Source organism: Tenrec ecaudatus, chromosome 12, assembly GCF_050624435.1.
Source record: "Tenrec ecaudatus isolate mTenEca1 chromosome 12, mTenEca1.hap1, whole genome shotgun sequence".
NCBI lineage: Eukaryota > Metazoa > Chordata > Mammalia > Afrosoricida > Tenrecidae > Tenrec > Tenrec ecaudatus.
The window spans coordinates 3,701,252-3,719,535 of NC_134541.1; the positions used below are offsets into that span (position 1 = coordinate 3,701,252).

General features: G+C 55.2%; 1 protein-coding gene across 1 annotated transcript; it reads right to left on the reverse strand.

Annotated features, from left to right (window-relative positions):
- Positions 1-265: 265 nt before the first annotated feature.
- On the reverse strand, positions 266-16,642 carry LOC142423164 (guanine nucleotide-binding protein G(s) subunit alpha). Its single transcript, XM_075528371.1, has 13 exons — positions 16,311-16,642; positions 12,665-12,737; positions 9,555-9,599; positions 5,686-5,740; positions 5,478-5,597; positions 4,588-4,685; positions 2,033-2,087; positions 1,829-1,902; positions 1,651-1,709; positions 1,443-1,563; positions 1,181-1,311; positions 998-1,065; positions 266-744 (listed from the first exon to the last, which is right to left on the reverse strand). Exons 1-13 carry the CDS (start codon positions 16,447-16,449, stop codon positions 598-600), a joined length of 1,185 nt encoding a protein of 394 aa, XP_075384486.1. The 5' UTR covers positions 16,450-16,642; the 3' UTR covers positions 266-597.
- Positions 16,643-18,284: the final 1,642 nt, after the last annotated feature.

Here is an 18,284-nt window from a genome sequence, read left to right on the forward strand (position 1 = left end):
ATGTTGGTTTACCCTGGAGTACAGGACTGCGGGAAAGGGCAAGGGGTAGACTTTTCTCATTTGTAAAGTATTAGGAAACCCAAAGAGGAGGTCAACAAAGGTACATGGTGGCAAGGCTTTACACGCACTTACAAGTCTGGGGGTCTGGTCAGTCACCTCCACCTGAGGGGTTGTGATATTTTGACCAGGCGAGCAAGGACCAAGCTGAAAACCAGAGGCCGGGGAGCCTGTGTGACGCCACAAATCACTCACAAGGAGTCACATCTTGTGCCTATTATTTAATTTTTATTGATTGATTTTTTTAATGCTGCACAAAACAATATTTATTTTTTTTAATTTGATTGCTGCTTATATTTTGAGTGAGAGGAACTCTTGTGGCCTTTTTTTTATTCTATTTTAATTTTGAAGGCCGCCTTAAGCTTTCTAAATTTGGAACATCGAAGCAAGCGAAAAGGAAAAAGGGGTTTTGCAAAATCACAGGGGAAAGGAAAGGTTGCTTTGGTTAATCTTTGCCCTATGGTGGGCGATTAACTGCTTGTAGAGTTATATAGTATTTTTAATTAATTGTGCTTAAGGCTTAAGTATATGGTTCCCTCTTCACAGCAGCTCGTACTGGCGAAGGTGCATGCGCTGGATGATGTCTCGGCAGTCGTTGAACACGCGGCGGATGTTCTCGGTGTCCACAGCGCAGGTGAAGTGCGGGTAGCAGTAGTGGCGCCCGTCTCCACTGGCAGTGCTGATTCTCTGTGGGCACCGATAGAGGGGCCGTCAAGAGCAGCCTCCCTGATCCCCACCCCCTGGCCCGCCCACGACAGCTGCAGACTAGCCGGCGAAATTGTCTGAAAACCACATCCCCAGTGCACGGGTCCGCATGGCGGAAGGAGGCCAGGCTGCAGAGTTGGGAAACCACACCGAAGAGCTAACTAGCTTGGCCCCGAGGATCCAGTCAACAGCCATTGGAGAGAGAACGGTCAAAAAGGAGGTTCTAGAGACTCACCAGAAATTCGTCGCGGATGAAGTACTTGGCCCGGGTCACGCGGGGGTCCTCTCCAGGCTCGGGAGTAGCTACAGGGAGAGCAAGTGCCACGTTAGTCAAGGTCACTCTCGGTTTTTAACGGAGGGCAGCGAGAAGACGCGGCGCGCTCGAGTCAGCCGCGTGCGTGCGTGCATGCGTGCGTACCATCCTCAGGAGTAGTGTAGCGAGCGAACTCCGGGAAGTAGTCCTCAATCTTGGACTTTCCAGCAAGGACTTTCTCGGCAAGCAGGTCCTGCTTGTTCAGGAACAGGATCACAGAGATGGTGCGCAGCCATCTGACCACGGGAGAGAGGAAGCCAGGTTAACGCCGGGGAAGAGAAAGCGCTCCTGTGGGCCTGGGGGGCCTGCGCACGAGCCTCTTCTAGAACACGGCGCACACAGTGGGGAGACCAGGCCGCGCACACACCTGTTGTTCCAGATGCTCTTGAAGAGGTTCAGAGCCTCCTGCAGACGGTTGGTCTGGTTGTCCTCCCGGATGACCATGTTGTAGCTGCTGCTGGCCACCACGAAGATGATGGCAGTCACGTCTTAGGAGACAAAGCAATGCGTTTAGGAGGGAGGGGCAGGGGGACATGCAAGCAGGGAGGCCCCTCCCTTCAGAGACGCGCTCGTACCATTGAAGCACTGGATCCACTTGCGGCGTTCATCGCGCTGGCCACCCACATCGAACATGCTGGGGGAGGAAGGGCATTTGGTGACCAAAGGGCTGGCCGCCCGGCCGTCACTCTGTCAGTCAGAGGCAGCCATGGAGAATCAGGGAGCCGCTTCTTAAAAAGGGGGTTATTCACTTACTGGAAGTTGACTTTGTCCACCTGGAACTTGGTCTCAAAGATTCCAGAAGTCAGGACACGGCAGCGAAGCAGGTCCTACAAGTGCAAGTCAATGTCGGGTCAACAGACCTTACCAAATTCCACCCAACCATTATTAACAACTGCCCACTGGGGGCAGACATCACGGAGACCCCCAAGCCCTCGGGGGTTGAAGAGGCTTGTGTACCTGGTCACTTGGCACGTAGTCGGGCTGCTTGATGACATCGATCTTGTCCAGGAAGCTGGCAGGAAAGGACACAGACAGAGGTGTTCAAGTCAATCTGCTAACAATGTGTGTCTCCACACAAAGTCACTAAACAGAAGTGATGGTCCCCACGGGAGCAGAATTAAGTCAATGGGGACTTGGCTGGGGTCAACATTTATGACTCAAAGCTTAGGCCTTAACCTTTGGGTTAAGAGCGGAATTTAAAATAAAAACTTCCAAAAAGGCATTTGAGTGAATAAGGTACTTCAAATTAAAGATTGAAAGGAAAAAAAGAAAAAAAAGGTGGTGGTGGGGAGGGGGGGGGGTTTGTAGGAACTGGAAGTGGTCATTTAAGAACCAGGGAACGAGAGAGATGTTTCTAGATGATACTCTGCTGACTCTGGGGACAACTTCAGGCACAGCAGCACAGGACAGTGGCGGGGCTCTGCTCACGGTTTTCAGTCGGAAAACTTAAGGAGACAGTGGCGGGGCTCTGCTCTCGGTTTTCAGTCGGAAAACTTAAGGAGTGGCATACCTTCTACTTTTTTCCCTTCGTGTGGAAAGGCACCCTTCAAGGAGGCTAACCCTCCTGCACGGCCCCCACCCCCACCCCAGGTAGGAAGTGCCCACGAGACTGTTTTTAGTTATCCAGAAACGTTGTCCTTTCCCTTCAACTTGTTAAGAATCTCATTTACTGACGAGAACAAAAGAGGTGTGGCACAAGGACCCTTCTCGCCTGAGCCAGTGCTGGGCAGGAAGCAGATACAAAGTTCTCTTCCGTTCTACTGGGCCCTGACACAGAGCACTCCTGAGAGGAAAACGTTTTCCTCTCAGACAAAAACAAAACACCTTGCAGCTTTGCCATTTGGATTCTTACTCTGCCCCAGTACAGAGAGCGGAGGGGTGGGGTGGAGGTCCCCCTCCAAAAAACAAACAATGCCGCTATACCCCCCCACTGGGCCCTGCTGTGCGTGGGGGCGGGGAGCCCCTCCCACCGGGCGAGAACTTTTCCTGAAGCAAAAGTGATCTTGCTCTCCTGGCTTGGCCTGGGCCAGACGCACAGTTAGGCAGTCTCTTTGTTTCCCTTTCTTCCTGTCTCTGAAGGATCAGGGTGCTTGTAGGGGCTGGGAAAGTTAATGGTCAAACCGGTTTCGGTCTTGGGGTGCATGCTGCGGCTGTAAAAGGCGGCTAATCACCCAGGAGTCTCCCAGAGGGCCAAGAGTCCGTGAACAGGAACTCTGCGTCTGCCCCTCCTCTTCCTCTTCGCTAGCTAAGTTAGTCTGGCCTAGAGGATATGGGACTTGCTCAATCAGCCTTACGTTACAGCACCCGGCCAGAAATAGCTCCCTGGCCGCCCTGGCCTCCAGCACCGTCGTCCTGACGACGGAACCACAGTGCTATAAATAGACCATCAGCACCAAATCTTGTGAGAGAGTCGTCTGGAGCGGGGCCAGCCAAACCCCAGCTCACAAATACAAGTCGGCAGCTGAAGACGCGGCCAGGTACCGTGTGTCAACTTTTAGCACAAAGGCCCGCCCGCGGTCCCTGCAAGGCGGGTGCGCGCCAGCCGCTGGGACATTTTAAGTTTTCAGCTGCCTGCCATCCTCTCTCCCCCTCAAGTTTCCTTAAAACTTTCCACAATCTGGGCAGACGCTGCTGTGGTCTGATACAGGGGCGGGCGGGGAGAAGGCTTGCAAGGTGGAGGGGCAAGTTCAAACACCCATCCCACTTGTTTGTAGATGGCCGGCTGCCCCGCCCTTATCCCAGCCTTCAAGAGCAGGATGGTGGAAAACCTTCCCGTTCTGGTACCTGCACTAACTTCTGACTCAGGTCCAAAATTCAAAACGCAAACAATTCCAGGATTTCCATTTGTTTTGTGTTACTATAATTAGCGCTTCCAGCGTTTAGTTCAAACTTTGTAGAAAAGCAGGGACTTTGTGCAAGATGGGGGGTGGGGGGGTGGGGGGAGTAGGGGTGTCACACAGATATGGCCAAGCTGGGCCTTTTCTTTTTAATCTTCTTCCCTCCCCCGGGTCCTTGAAAAAACCACCACCAAAAAACATCTAACTGTGCTTGTGGGTTAACCCCCAGGCCATCTCAGTATGTGACAAATGAGACGTGGGGACAGGGAGACTCTTACAAGTTCCACAGACCCTGACAAAGCTGGGGGAGGGGGGGGCCTTGAAGAGCCCCAGGGTTGCTTGCTGTGGGCACTAACAGGACCACCTCCTCACTCCTGTCCAACCTCTCACCCCAAGGCCTCTGAGCAAGAGAGTTTGGGTGTCACAAAACACAGGAGCGGGGGCGGCGGAGGCCAGTGCCTGTGTGTGATCATTCCCACCTGACCCTGGGTTCTAACCCACGCCCACTCGAACAGCCCACCTGAAACGGCTTTTTACCTGTTTGGAGAGAATTTCCTAACTGCGGGTGGGTAACAAACTACTGGTGTGGGTTCTTGGGTGCAGGCGTGGAAGGTACTGATGTTTTACACCAGTGTGTCTGGTGGGTGTGCCCGCCGGGGGCGGGGCGTCACTTACTACTGGGCGCAGTCAATGAGCTGGTACTCGTTGGCGCGTTCGTAGCAGGCGCGCACACCCTCATCCTCCCAGAGAACCTTGGCATGCTCGTAGAATATCTGCAGGGACAGGAGGGCAGTGAGAGGGAGAAAGAGGGCCCTCACCTTGCCCTGAGGACACAGCTGGGTGGGGGCCGGGCGGGAGATGTTGGGACACTGAGATGTGACTGACCCCATCCAGACATCAGAGCGTAGGTCCAACTAATGGCCATGGTCTCTGAGGGACCCCGTGTGGACGTCCTGAATGCCCCCTGCGTTCCTTCCCTCCACTGTGAACCCCTGGGCTTGGGGGGCTCCCCCGGCGCCTTTCTGGGGGGAAAGGGCCGGCCGACTGCGGGGGCGCTCTGCCGCTCCGTGGCGGAGGCAGGCGCGCACGCTCATCTGTGTCAGGAGGACGTGCCAGTGCGTGACTCAGTGCTGGGAGAGCAGGGACCGCCTGACAGGCCCGGAACCATGGCTTCCTTCTAGGAAACTGAACTTTACCAGAAAGAAAGATGGGAGAAGTGATGGCAGGCCTGTGCCAACCCTTTCTTTCGGCAAGGATCGCATGTCCCGGGGTGCGCGTGTGTAGGGCCTTTCCCCCACTCATGAACTGAACGTACGATCTAACGAAGTGGGAACCAAGGCTGTCCAGTACCAGGCTGCCCTTGGGCGGGGCTCCCGGGGGGGGAGCAGGGATCTGCCGAGGACGACTCATGGCCTACACAGGCTGTAGGGAGTGGACTCTTTCCTAAGGGTCAGTGCAGATGTGCCACCCAGGGTGTGGCCAGCAGGCCCCAGCCCAGCTCCACCACCTGTGTGTCCTACTGGGCAGGTGAAGGGGGCAGAAGGGGCGTGAGAAGCTCAGCTTACGGGAGGGAAGTCAAAGTCCGGCACGTTCATCACGCTCAGAATATAGTCCACTCTGAACTGGTTCTCAGGGTTGGCCAGCTCCACGGGGGGCACCAGGCTGCTCATGGCGGCCACAATGGTCTGAAAGGGATGGAGCAGGCAGTCAGGGGGGGAGGAGTGCTCCCAAGGGGCGGCTGTAGCCCAAGGGGCAGGGGTGGGTGACACCTACTTCAATGGCCTCCTTCAGGTTGTTTTTGATGTCCTGCACTTTGGTTGCCTTCTCACTAGTGGGGTTGAAAAGAAGAGAGATGACTGTATCCGAAGACCCCTCCTTCCTTCAGGACATTCCAGCTGAAAGCACCCCATTCTACCCTTCAGAGGGGGGCAGGGGCATCTACATAAAGGCAGCTGAAAAGGACCAGTCTCGCCTCTCCCCCAATAGGGCCCGGGGAGCCATGCCTAAAGCAGGCGGGTGGGGGCTGGGGAGACTGGGGAATTGGCATGATCTCCTGTACCACGAGCTGGACCTGGTCCATGGACCCACTTGGCTATGGTTCTGTTTGCCTGAGACCCCTGCCAGCACATAGCAACATTTCCTGAAAGGGTTCTGTGGGCCCTGACCAATCAATGTCCAACATGTGTACGTGGGTGGTGTGGGGTATAACTGTGGGGGGGGGGGCAGGCTCAGGGGTGGTGGGGCAGAGATTTAAGCTCTGGGAATGTGTGACTTATGTGCAAGACCCCCTTCCATTTCAAGGTTGTAGCCCCTTTATCTGGTGACCCCAGTGTATGTGCCAGCAATTGGGGCCTTGCTGGCTAGCAGCCCAGCACCCTGTCCCCACTGGCCTTCACCTGACATGCACATGCCAGGGCGCAGAGGCCTTGAGCTGCAGGTGGGCTGGGGCAAGGACTTGTGAAGCAGATGTTGGAGGTTGTCCTCTTTTGTGTTCCCTGGGGTTTTAACTATGAAGCATGTGGGGGGGGGTCACAGATGGGGCGCCACGTCCTCTGGCACCTGGGTTACAGCGACCTAGTGGTCACCTGGCCTTGACCAGAATGATTCTGGGGTGTTTGTTGGGGCTAAGATGGAACCTCTCTAGGGTGTATTGGGTCCTGGGGATTGGTTGCGGGGGGAGGGGGTGCTCCAGAGGCAAAGCAGAAGGCCCATCACCCCAGCTTCTAAGGAGGGCACTGCGCCATGGAGGGAGGGGGTGCTCCAGATCAGGCAGGGAAGGGACAGAGCGGAGTTGGCCTTGTAGGCATTTTGCTGTGACATTCCACGAGGTTCCTGTGCTCTTGGCCATGGGCTGGGCTGGGCTGGGCAGGGCACTGAGGACCTATCCGAGTGAAGGCGGGGAGCAGGGGGGCGGAGCAGGCAGTGCTCCTCAGGGTGGGTGCCTCTGCTGGTGGGTGGGGTAATAAGGGAGGTATGAAGGGCCAGTAGCCCTTCTCCAAGGAAATCTCCCATCACCTCCTTAGAATAAACACAGGGGAGGTCTTCACTGCTGGATGGCCCATCACCCTTTTCCAGGGCTGCCCTTTCCCTATGGGGTTTTCCCTATGGGGAGAGGGTTTGAGATGGGGTTCTGAGGGTCCCATCCTGGGTAGTGAACAAGTATGCATGGGGTAGGAGCAGGGGCACCAGTCTTTTAGTGCCCCATGCCTAGAGATGACCCCTCAGGGCAGGTATGACAGAAAGGGGGAGGGGGGGCAGGCGAGAGGCATTCCCACAGACCCCAGAGCTTGCCTCAGCCCCTGAATGTAACGGGAGAGGAGTGGTCTCCCCTGTGGGGTTCCCAGAGTAGTTTCTGAACTGCCTCTCCCGTGATTCCCAGGCTTGGGTGTAGTGTCCAAGGTCAGTGAAAGCCACCCTTGACCCTGTGTCTGGGTGGCCCAGAAGCTGCTGATGTGGGATCCACCCCCCCGCCCCTCAGGGCACATCCATGCCCTCATTCAACACAGGGTCCATTTCTCAGGCGATGCCACCATGACCTTGGGGTTGAAGCACGGCCTCAGCCCAGTGGTCCTGCAATGAGATGTGCCCGTGTGACAGCTGGGCGGGTAGCTCCAGCCAGGAGGCTTGGTATTTTGGTCTAAGCCATGGTATGGTAATTGGAAGACTTCCCCTCTTAAATCAGGGTATTCTGAGAACGAGGTTCACTGTTCATCTACGTACATGAAGAGCTGTGGGAGTATATCAAGTGTAAAACTGCTAAAATAGAAATCTGAAATTTAATTCGGGGTGTGTAATACTAAATCACAAAAATCCTTCCATTGAAGCAATTACTGTGTAGATGGAGATGATATGCTGGGGGCTGGCAGGTTTCTCATCGTTTTTTACTATGGCTTAATCAATTTAAGATCAAGTTGTGGGATTCAGCAAATGCCTCTGATGTCTGCAAACTACTCAACAAAAACAAAAAGCCCGCATCCATGGCAGGGGCTTGGACTGACTCAAGGAAAAAAAAAAAACGGGAAAAAAAAAAAAACGGGATTGAGATAGTTTAGGGAGTTTGCCAACCCCACCCCCCTCTACCCCTACCCATGTCAAGAGCAAATTAGCTAGGGGGGAGGTGTCTCTAAGTGCTTCCCCCCACCCCCATCCAAGTGTGAGGGGAGGGTTCGGTTGTCCTGAGTTCTATAGCTGATCTCTTATGCCTTTTGCAGGGGTTGGGTAGGGGGAACAACAGATGAAAGTAGACGGCAGACAGACGCAAGATACAGGGAGTGCTGAGACATGCAGAGAGTTTTTATTGATCACGTTTAAGTTAATAATTAATATTTAGCTATAGAGTAGAGTCAGGGATAGAGCTGCAGGCAGGGGATTAGTAGTTGGGTTTGAAAGGAGGGTTGGGGTAGGTGGGTGTACAACCACGAGGACACAGCAGGCTGCTCTGTTGGTCAAGGCTACTTCTCAAGGGCCGGCTTATGGGGCAGGAGATACCAAATGCTGCCATTGTATGCAGATACCCGAGCCCGGGGCTGTCATTACACAAGGTGTCAATCAAGGATCTCATGCCACTTTCTTTAGATGGCTGAGCAGTGATCACAAAGGGTAGGTAAGTAGGGGACCCCTCCCCCCTCCCCCTCCCCCCTCCCAGAGAGAATAGTATTCTTATAGGAGCCCCTAAGGGTGGAGATATTCCAGCATGCAATTTGGGGTCGGATATAGGCGGGAAGTTGAGACACTGTAGCCATCACATCTAGAAATAATAGTCTCTAAAAGAAAGATGAACAAACATGTGTCAGTTACTTTTGTCCCAGCCCCCAGTGTCTTTGCCCCTCCCTTCCCTAGCCACAGAAGCTACCGATGGAGGCGAAGCGAGGCCCAGAGCGTGTAGAGCAGAGCTACCTGGAAAGCTTGTGTGAGTTGGTGTGGTGTGGTGTGGGTGGGTGTGTGTGTGTAGGTGCGAGTTGGTATAATGAGATGGACCAAGTGAAGAAATAGGGCATGCTGAATGGAAAAAACAAAGTGGCCACTGGTCCTGACCCTTGTCCACTAGCAAATGCAAAGTGCCTTAAAAAACACATCTTAATATATATATATGTGTATATATATATATATACACAAATATACAAGACCCCTGGCTTTTTCAAGGGGAATCGGAAAGCCGGACTTTCCACCAGGTGCTAAGGCGGGGCTTTTTGGTTGTTTTATTCTCCCCCAAACTAAGGACCATGTGGCATTGTGGCTTTTAAGAGAGCAATTTATCTGAGGTCTCATTTTAATCGCCGACTGACCACTGGGGGTGGATAGAATGGACAAGAGTTTTAAAAACAAGTATCGGATTCAAATGGCGGGAGATGGGGGGACGGGCAGGAGGCAGCTAGAAGCCATATGGAAAAGCATCAATTTGCAAATCCTATGAACTCCCCCCTCCCCAGCTGGATCTAACAGTTAGCCTGTCAGCATGGCCCACAAAATTAGAGAGGGGAAAAAAAGCGTGCTTGTAGTTTGTGTTTGCAGGTATGTGAAGCGTGAGGTGAGGTGGCCTGTGTGGTGTGGCTACAGGTAACTAGTGTGGCTGGGGTCTCTCATGACCTCTGCCCTCCTCGTGGATTCAGACAGGTTTTCCCCCTGGTTTTGAATGTGCCTACCCTTCACTGTTGCTCCTGGCAGCCTGCGCGTCCTCTTCGCCGCCCCTTGCAAAGAGAGATTAAAAGCTCACCTATCTGCAAAGCACCGTCATTTCCCAAAATCACCAGCACCCCCCCCACCCCGCCCCCACTGCCCCTCTGCCTTCCTAAGCACAGGGCAGTTGCTGCCGCCATCCTCCCGCTAATTCCGAGGCCGCTTCTCTGGCTAAATTGGACGGTCTCCTGAGGCTCGGGGTGTGGAGGGAACCACCCTGGCATCTCTGCCGCAGTGATTAGCAGGGCCCCCCAGAGACTCTGGTGGAAGACGGGAGGGACAGATAATTATTTTCCTGTGTGTTCACTAAGTGTACATGCATGCGCGCACTGGCACTGTGAGTCACTGCGCCAGGACCTTGGAGACCAGGCCACCCGCCCGAGGGCGTCTCACTTCCCAGGTCAGGTCTCTGCCAAGATGCTGCAGAGCACACACAGAAGTCGGGGGGCAGGGAGGGATGGTGGCCAGTGGGCTCCTGGAGCAAAACCAGCCATGTCCCTCCTGGATGCTGGGGACCCCCATCTTGAAATTTTTTTTTTTTTTTTGTAAAAGATGGTCCCGCTGCCGACTGGGATCTGACTCAGGAAAGAGGAGGGCCCATCCCCTAGCCCCAAAATTCAAAATAAAAAAACCATCCTTTCTCCAATGGTAGCAAGTCCTCTTCCACAGCAGGACAGGTCGCTGGAATGGCTCTCCTCCGATTAGGTTTTTGCGTCGGATGAATGAGGCTTAACCAATGCTAATGATGTTTAGTTAGGGTTAAAAAATAATTTTAACTCACCCCCCAGTTTAATGTATAGATAGGTGCTAGCTACCTTGCAGGCAGGAAAACCCACTCGACCTCTGGACTTCTGAAGGTCAAATTTGCATGACATGTTACTCTGAAAACCAGGTTGGCACTGGCGACTTGTGGGCAGTGAAGATGCACTGCAGAGTGCCCGGGCCCCAGAGCCTCCTCTGAGTGCAGGGTGGGGCCCTGCGGCCCAGGACCACCTCAAGTGGACTCCATCACCCTTGTGAAGGAGGATGCAGCCTTTGTGGCAATACCACAGGGAGGAGGGAATAAAGGGGGGGGGGTGCGGCAAAATAACTCAGTTGCAGAATTCCTGTTTGCCACCTGCGCTCTCTGCTATGCAGATTGCCTGCGGCTTCTTCACAAACCAGGAGGTCGGGGCTGACACTTCCTCTCTCCAGGAGAGAAGCCCCAGGCTAAGTGCCTCACCTGTCTTGCAGGTTGGCGATTTTGTCGTCTATATTATATAACAGATATTATATGCTTTCTTTATCTGTTTAAAGAGGAGGCCCCTGGCAGATTGATCAGACTTGCAGGCCAGTTCTTGGGATGCCAGTCTTAACCCCTACCCCTAAACTCAAGGTAAACAATGACGGCTATTGCTTTAAAATACAAAACCAAAAAGCCCACAGGCTGTGTCATTTTAATCACATTTACCTAGAGGGTATGTGGCCAGGCCGTGTGTGCCTAACTAGCTGCGTGACGGGTCACTAGACCGCAAGAGCAGGAACCCCCCCCAAGAAAACATATAAATATATATATATATTACGTCCAAGATACCAAGATACATTTCCCTTGAAACTCCTTGAAAGCCCAGACCCAAAGCTGGCTTGGGTTTTGTCTGTTAACCAGCGGGCCGGCCAGGCTGGGCTCAGAGGTTTGGTGACAAGGGAAGGTGTCGGACGGAGAGCCTGTGTGGGTATAGTGCTGACTCATCGAAAGCCATTCATAAAACTGGTAAAATAGCTATCACCCTTCCCTGTAGGAAGGGGTCCTTTTGAATTCCACACCAATGGCACTCTAGTCATTTAGATCACGGCCATGGGGGGGAGGGGGAAGGGTGATGTCACCCTTTTCGTACCCTAGGCTGTCTGACCTAACCGTTTCTAGAATTCTCCATCAAGAGTGGCCTTCGGCCTCCACAAAGGTGAAATTTTGTCTCTCCCTACCCCCCCCACCCCCCGCTTGCCTGGCCTCCATTTGGTGGGACGCGGGACTAAACTCTGTGACTCAGTCTCCCCGTGGGTACCAAAGGGCAGGCAGCCAGGGCTGCAATTTGAATTGAATTCCGGTTCAGGAAAGGGACCTGTAAACCAGCAAGTAGGAATTGCAAACCAGTGCCCTCAGGTGTCTGTAATCTACTGAGATCAAGCTGGCACACCCGGCGTGAGAACAAGGCTGGGGTGGGGCCACGCCTTGTGCTGTTACAGGACATGGGTGGTGGCCCTCTGGGGTCTTGGGGAGTCAAGTGAACTCCTCAGGTTATATTAAGACCCACCACCTCTCCCCCTACCCCCGCCCCCAGTGTTTGCACTTCGCTGGTCAAATGTCACCCAAGGCCTGCCTTTGACGCCTGTAATACAGGCTCTTAAAAAAAAAAATGGCTCCCTTCACAGCAGTCTTGTCTTGCCACACTGGGCCCGGAAGGGCTTTTCCAAAGGCCTTCAGACATGGAGGAAAAAGCGAGTTCCCAGGCTTTCCACCATTTGCATGTGTCCTTTGAAAATTTCTCTGAGGTAGGAGTGTGGAGGACCTAAGGCTTGGCCTGTAATATTCATTCTAAAAAGGGGGGCAGGAGGGGAACGCTACTGAAGCAACATGCCCCCTCCCCCTACCCTGCGTGTTTTGAAAGGCTGCTGGGTCTCCGCAGTGGTCTGGGGCCCAGGGGTGGCCACAGGCAGCCATATTGGGAGCGCCTTGGACGGAGGGCAGGCCAGCAGGCTGCTGCAGAGGGACCTGGCCAGACCGCCGTCACGGGGCCAAGTGCTGTTTTGTTACCTTGCCTTCGGAAGGGGCCTGATCTGACAAGTGTTGGTACTTAAAAAACGACCACCATCACCAACTTTATTTGCTGCACTGAAGATGTGAAGAAAAAAAAAGGGGGGGGCGAGGGGCCCTCTAGTGCTCAGGTTTGTTTGTTTGTTTTTTTTCATATGTAGTGGGAACCATTAAGTGAGAGTTGGCTGCCCAGCCCTAAAAACTTGCCTATGCTTCCTAAAGGCTAGTATTATTAAAAAACCAACTGGTCCCACAGTCTTCCCCCTGGTCAGAGTTGACACTTACTCTCCGTTAAACCCATTAACATGCAGGATCCTCATTTGCTTCACAATGGTGCTTTTACCAGATTCTCCAGCACCTGGAAAATCAAAGCGAATCTCAGGTTAAGAGGATGGCCAGTCACACACTTGGGGCTGGGGGGGGGGGGGCACGGCTGCTGCTGCTGCGGCTGCTGCTGCTGCGGTTTTCCACTGAAGCGACACAGCACACACAAACACAAACAGAGAAACACGAAGACGCATGCTTGCCATTTCTCCTTGACATTTTGACGCAGAGAGAAGGGCGCCCAGGCCCACCTCTGGGTCCACCTGCAGTATTTCACCATCAGAACAGCAAACAAGAATTAGAAGGTCTTGCTGGAGTTGAGGGGTGTTTTGGTTTTCCTTTTTCGTTTGAAGGGTCTGGTTTGGGGGGCAGTTAGGTTTTATTGTTTTAAATTGCGGGATGGCGAAGGAGAGAGAAGGGATGACGCAATCTTGTCATATTTTTTTGGGAGGGGGACAGATAACTGAAGTTCAAAGAGTGAAATGGAATCCTGAGAAGGTGAGACGTCGTGGAGGGAGCTGTGCACGGTGCAGACAAGGCACATAATTCGTTGTTTGTCAGCTGTTTCATGGTTAAAATACCCAGGAATCACAAACAATAGCCCTGCCACTGCAGTTTCCCCCAGATCACGTACCAATGCACCACTTTCCAGAAATATGTTCACCACGCAGGCCCCCCCTTTCCCTCCCTTTGGGCTACTTCAAAAGCCACCTCAGGATTGCATTTTATTCACTTACTCCCCTTTTTTTCTTGCCCCCCACCACAACGGGATCTTTAGAAAGATACCGTTCTCCCCAGTACAGGCACATAGTGCAGTAGTGGGGGTGGGGTGGGGAGGTGAGAGACCTCCAATTGATGTCACCATGTTGAAAGGACACATTTTGATCTCAAATGCAGTGCTTGCTTGCAAATGACCAGAGGGCGACCTGCAGCTGCCATCAGGAAGGACTGGAAGGGCAAGCCTCGAATGGTAAAGGACAAATGTTCCTGGAAGCCACTGAACTGCAAAGATTCCAAGCCGATCCTAACTAAAACAGTTAGGAGGAACAACACAGCCTCCATTTTAAGTCACCTCGCATTGGCAAAAATACATTTTATGGGGAAAAAAAACAACAAAACACATTTCCACCGCACAAGGAGGGAGGACTGACTGCTGTTGGTTCACTTTTGCTTTTCGCTCGCCAACAAGTAAGCCCCACCCCACCCCATGCCAGCAAGCTGGCTAACCCCCCCCCCTCTCCCCCGTCTGTTTGGCTTAGCCCCCCCCTACTTTCGCACTTTTATTGTGTTGCTGCCCAGAAAGCAATAGTCCCCCCTCCTCTTGCCTTTTCACACATCAATATTTGTAAAAGTTAAAATTAGTTTCCACAGAAACATTGATTTCAAAGCAAACGCCCTCTTCTTAATGAGCTGAAGTCTCAGAAACCAAGATTAGTTCTTCCAATGGCCTTAGTTCATGTTAGCAAGGTGATCTCAGAAGCAGAGCGACACGTGCCTCAGTTTCCACATCGACGAGACCAGAGAACTGGGCAGAAGGAGGGGCTACTGTAACAGCTTTTGTGCTTTTTTTCAACTCGCTCAATTTGTTGGGTCATTAGAATACTGAGTCAAGAGGATTTGGGAATAATTATTGTCCCTCTTTGAGGAGGGGGCATTATGTGACCAGAGTCACCACTGAAAAATGCTGTGTCCCTGGCATGGGGCACACACCCCTTTGCCAGAGGCTACCAATCAATCAAGCAGGGCTGAATTTAGCCACAGAGACTAGAATCTAAGAAAGTGTACCCCCGCCCCACCTCCAAAGTGTATGTATTTAGATTAACCGTCTCAAATTAACAGGAGACTTTGTCAGGGGTGCACAAAAGGTGTTAGGATTTTCACTCGCCATCAGTAGCCACTTGACTTAAACTGGTGTTGTGGAAGCCAGGTAGCCTTTGTGAGGTCGGTTCTAGACTTTTCCAGGTTTACGCTTTGAAATCAAATGGTTATTTGCATATTAATATTTATAGAGCATAACTCAACCTTGTAAAAGTTTAATTTAAGACCTCAGCATATGTACCTCTTAATAATTAAAACTGCAAAGGCAAAAACACCAGAGACTTATTTTTTCACTTCATTAATTATTTTCTGCTTTATATAAATCTGGACCCAGGAGAACAAAGGCTTGACCCATCCAAAAAAAAAAAAAAAAGTAACACCAAACAACTAGCACAAAAGGAAACTGGCCTTTTGGGCTTTGTTCATTAGGCCTAAGTTGGCATTTGTTGAAATGTGAACCTGGGCTAGGTGTTTGACCCTAACAAATTAATAAATTGATTCAGTTAGCCAAATTACCAAGTGACAACTTCCATTCTAATTATATGCCTGGGTAATTCTCATTTCAACAATTTTTTAATGGTTTATGCCCCACCCCTCTAAAAAACACCTCTAAAGAAAATTTAAAGTACGAAAAGACATCTTCTCCTAATTTAAACCCCCCCCCACTTTTTTTTTTTTTTGGCTAAGGAGGAAAAACCGCAATCAAAAAAAAGAAAACCCACGCCCAAATAACCAAATGTCACTTAACGTCTAATTAATGCCTTTCCATCTCCTTCCACCTGGAAAAAAAAAGTCTTTCCCTTAAAGTGACCCCAAGCCCTCCACCCGCCTCCCTCGCCCCACCTTGAAAAGGGCAAATTTATTTTTTAAATTAAAAATTTAAATAAAGCCATTTACGGGCCAAGAAGCCATTTACAGACAAATGTCACTGTCTAGTTTTATCGGATTTGTGAATTTTTAAAATCTCCCCCCCCCACAAAGCATGTGGCGACTAACGCACAATGTGCGTGTGTTGGGTTGCAAGGGAAGGGGGTGCAGCTGGGGGGTCAGCTGCGACAATTAATGCTCTTCTTTGCTTTTCAAAAAGCCTGCATATCTGGAAGGGGGGAAAAAAGGTCATACTGTAAAAATGACGTGTCATTTGGCTTCACGGGGCACTTTGCGTAGTAACTTTTTTTTTTTTTTTTGCTTTTTACCCCCCTCCTGCTTTTCCCTAATTTTCTTTGATTCTCCAGAGTCCCCTCGGCCTCCCGGCCTGCGCGCACAGAGTCCAGAAACGCACCAGGTCGCGCCCAGCGGCCGTCGCGCTCCCCCCTCCCCCCCCGCCGGCGCCACGACTCGCGGAGCCCCCTTCCCCCCGCTGCACCACCTTTGCCGCCGCCGCGAGCCCCGCGAGGGGCTGATGTCACCCGCCCCCCCACGCCCCGCGGCCACTTCCCTCGCCAGAGGCGCCCTTGGCGCGGCCCTGGCGGCCCCCTCCCCAAAAACGGGGCCTCTCCGGGGCGCCCCCCGCGCCCCGGGCCCGCCGCCGCCCATTTCCCGGCCCCCCGAGAGCCCCTGTTTGCCGCAGTCAGTCGCGCCCGCCCGGGAGCCCCCCCCCGCGCCCCCCGGCGTCGCGTAGGCCTCGCGGGCGCGGGGACGGGGCCAGAGCGAGGGGCCCGGCCGGGAGAGGGGCGCGCGAGCCCCCCCGGACGCGCCCGGGGTCCCCTTCCGGCCTCGCCCGGCCGGCCCGCGGGCGCGGCGGGGCGGGGGGCGCGGGCCCGGCCCGGCCGGCCCCCGCCGCCCTTACCCAGCAGCAGCAGGCGGTGCGTGGCCCGGTAGACCTGCTTGTCCTTCTGCAGCTGCTTCTCGATCTTCTTGTTGGCCTCGCGCTGCGCCTTCTCCTCGTTGCGCTGGTCCTCGGTTTTGCTGTTGCCGAGACAGCCCATGGCGGCGGGCGGCGGGCCGGGGAGCGCCGGGCGCGGGCTCGGCTCTCCGGGCGGAGCGGGCGGACTGCGGCCGGGGCCGAGCGCGCGGGCGGGCGAGCGCGAGGGCGTGCGGCGTCGCCGGCGCTGGGCGTGCAGCTCCCGCCCCCCGAGTGGAGCCGAGCCGAGGGGACTGATGGCGGCCGCGGCGGCCAGGCGCACGAGAGCGAGAGTCGTGCGAGCTGCTGCCGCCGCTGCCGCCGCCGCCGCTCTTATTGCCTCGGCCGGGGCCCGCCGCCGCCCGACCCGAGCGCGCCGGCGGGCGGGGGAGTGCGGGGAGGCGGAGGCCGGCGGGGGGCGGAGGCGGAGGAGGCGGAGGCCGGGCCAGAGGGCCGGGCGCCGGCCGAGGGGTCCCGCCGCCGTCGCCTCCGCCCCCCGCGGGCCCCGCCGGCCGGGGCGGGCAGGGGGCGGCCCCGAGCGCTGACGACCCCTCGCGCGACGCCAGCGCTCCACCCCCCCGGGCCGCGTCGCGGAGGGGCCGCGGGGGGCGGAAGGGGAGGCGCGCGGGCCCGGACTTGGAAAAATGTTCGAAAAGAGCCAGAGAGAGACACAGAGCCAGAGCCGGGGTGCGGAAAAGCGGGCGGGCGGGCGCGAACCACAGGACAGAGCGAGCGAAAGGCGATGTGTCCACACACTGTACACATGACACTCAATACAACTCCACAGTACACAGCGATGGTGGCGCGGGGAGCGGGGGGCGGGAGGGGGGGCGGCTAGATGAGCCGCTCGTCGCGGCCGTGGCGCCGCGCGCCTTGGCCGGGGGCCCCAGGCTGCCCGCGCGCCCTGCGCCGGGCTCGGCCGCCCAGGTAGGAGAAGAAAGCGCAGCCCAGGAACACTCGGAAGCAGCAGGTCGCGCCAAAGATGAAGCCACAGCCCCGGCCCTGCTCCGTGCGCCGCTGCAGCAGGAAGTTGAGCACCCACGAGGGGCTGCGCACGGAGAAGACCAGGAGCACCACCAGGGGCAGGTGGGCGCTCAGAGCGCCGGCCTTGCCTGGCCCGGGCCTCCACAGGACGCCCCCGAAGTGCGGTGCCGCGTAGTAGGCGTCGTCGTCGTCGTCGTCAGAGTCCGCATCCCACCGGGCCCAGGCCCTACTCGTGGCCCCGGCGCCGACGCCCTCGCCGCCCCCGGCGGCGCCCTGCACGGCGGCCGCGGCGGCCTCGGCGGCGGCCGCCTCCTCGGGGACCGCGCCTAGAGCTGCTGCAGGCACCTCCACCTCGGGAGCTGCGGCCCCCTGCTTCTTCTTCTTCTTCTTCAGCATCTTCTCCAACTTCTTCCTCTCCTTCTCGCGCTTCTTTTCCTCCTTGCGCCGCTGCTCCAGCAGCTTCTTCTCCAGTTTCTTCCTCTCTTTCTCGGTCAGCAGCGGGGCAGGAGGCGGGTCGCGCGGCGGGATCTTTGGGGGCTTCGAGGGGCTCTCCGCAACCCCGGGCTTCTTGGGCAACGGCGGCGGCGCGTGCGACTCGGCCAAGGCGGCCACGGCCGCAGCTTCGGCCGCGGCCTCGGCGGCAGCGGCCGCGGTCTTCTTCTGGTTCTCGGCCGCGCGGGCTCGCATCTTCATGGCCAACCTCAGCATGGTGGCTCAGGCCCCTCTGGGGACGAGGCTCGCGCCTGACACGGGTGCCCTGCTTGACCCCGGGCTCGCTCTGCCCGGCTCCGGTGCGTCCCGTTTCGGGGACTCGGTGCTGGTTCCTGGGTAGCCCCTGGGCCACCGAGGACAGCTGCCCGGACTTGGGGCGGCCGGGCGGGTTGCCTAAGAGTTAGCGCCCAAAAAGGATGAGCGAACGAAAAAGCACCCCAAGAC

Bases quoted from the DNA above. Each gene is read 5' to 3' on its own strand.
- LOC142423164 (XM_075528371.1), bottom strand. From the start codon at position 16,449: ATGGGCTGTCTCGGCAACAGCAAAACCGAGGACCAGCGCAACGAGGAG. The intron at 9,600-12,664 runs GTAAGTGTCAAC...TCTCTTTGCAAG, and splicing joins GTTAATGGGTTTAACGGAGA to GGGCGGCGAAGAGGACGCGC. The intron at 1,066-1,180 runs GTACGCACGCAT...CTCTCCCTGTAG, and splicing joins CTACACTACTCCTGAGGATG to CTACTCCCGAGCCTGGAGAG.